This window comes from Penaeus monodon, chromosome 29 (genome assembly GCF_015228065.2).
Source record: "Penaeus monodon isolate SGIC_2016 chromosome 29, NSTDA_Pmon_1, whole genome shotgun sequence".
Lineage (NCBI taxonomy): Eukaryota > Metazoa > Arthropoda > Malacostraca > Decapoda > Penaeidae > Penaeus > Penaeus monodon.
In genome coordinates, this window is record NC_051414.1 from 15,614,773 (window position 1) to 15,615,428 (window position 656).

The 656-nt window shown below is 41.0% G+C and overlaps 1 protein-coding gene across 1 annotated transcript in view; it reads left to right on the plus strand.

Annotated features, from left to right (window-relative positions):
- Window positions 1-343: 343 nt before the first annotated feature.
- Window positions 344-656, plus strand: part of LOC119591648 (phosphoethanolamine N-methyltransferase-like) — a gene marked incomplete at its 3' end in the record, with an annotated part of 12,383 nt that continues 12,070 nt past the window's right edge. Inside the window, 1 exon segment of the mRNA XM_037940402.1 lies at window positions 344-426. Within this exon segment, the coding sequence (XP_037796330.1) occupies window positions 423-426 (4 nt within the window).

The following is a 656-nucleotide window of genomic DNA, read 5'->3' on the forward strand; positions in this document are numbered from 1 at the left end:
CGTTACGCCAACCGGATTATACCTATTTCTATCAATATCTGTGTCTATAGATTTCAGCTTATTTTCATTCCAGCAACTCCTTTGGGAAAACACTTCAGTCCATTCGCAAGTACAGTAAAAGGCAACATTCTCGACATACCACGGCTAGTAACAAGTGTGCATGAAATTAGTCAAATCACTCTTACTGACATTAGTAAGAGCACACTATCTACTCCGAACAGCTGGTCAGGGATCGTCAAGGTCGCATAAGCAGTGATAAGACTCATGGCTCCGCCCGCAGCTGTGGCCAAAGCAAGCAATGCTTTGCTCTGAAGTGCATCCTGTAATCGCATCAGTATGTATTGTGGTTCACTGACGAAGAACACGCTTCTGACTGTCTGTTGCTCTGAGCTGCATCCAGACTTAGGCCGGGCTCTGGCACCATGTGTAAGCCTGTTTCGTTTCTTTCTTGATCATGACATTACAAACAATACAATTAAAGCAAGGGTAAATACATGTGCGATATTGTAGAGCGCAGTATGACGTGCAATGAAATAAATCAGACGATAACAGTAATACAAATAACTGTTCCGGAAGATAGTTTTCAAGGTTTGTATCATTATTCAATATCAAACACAGTCATACTAAATGCTGTATCAGACACTTAACATAATATT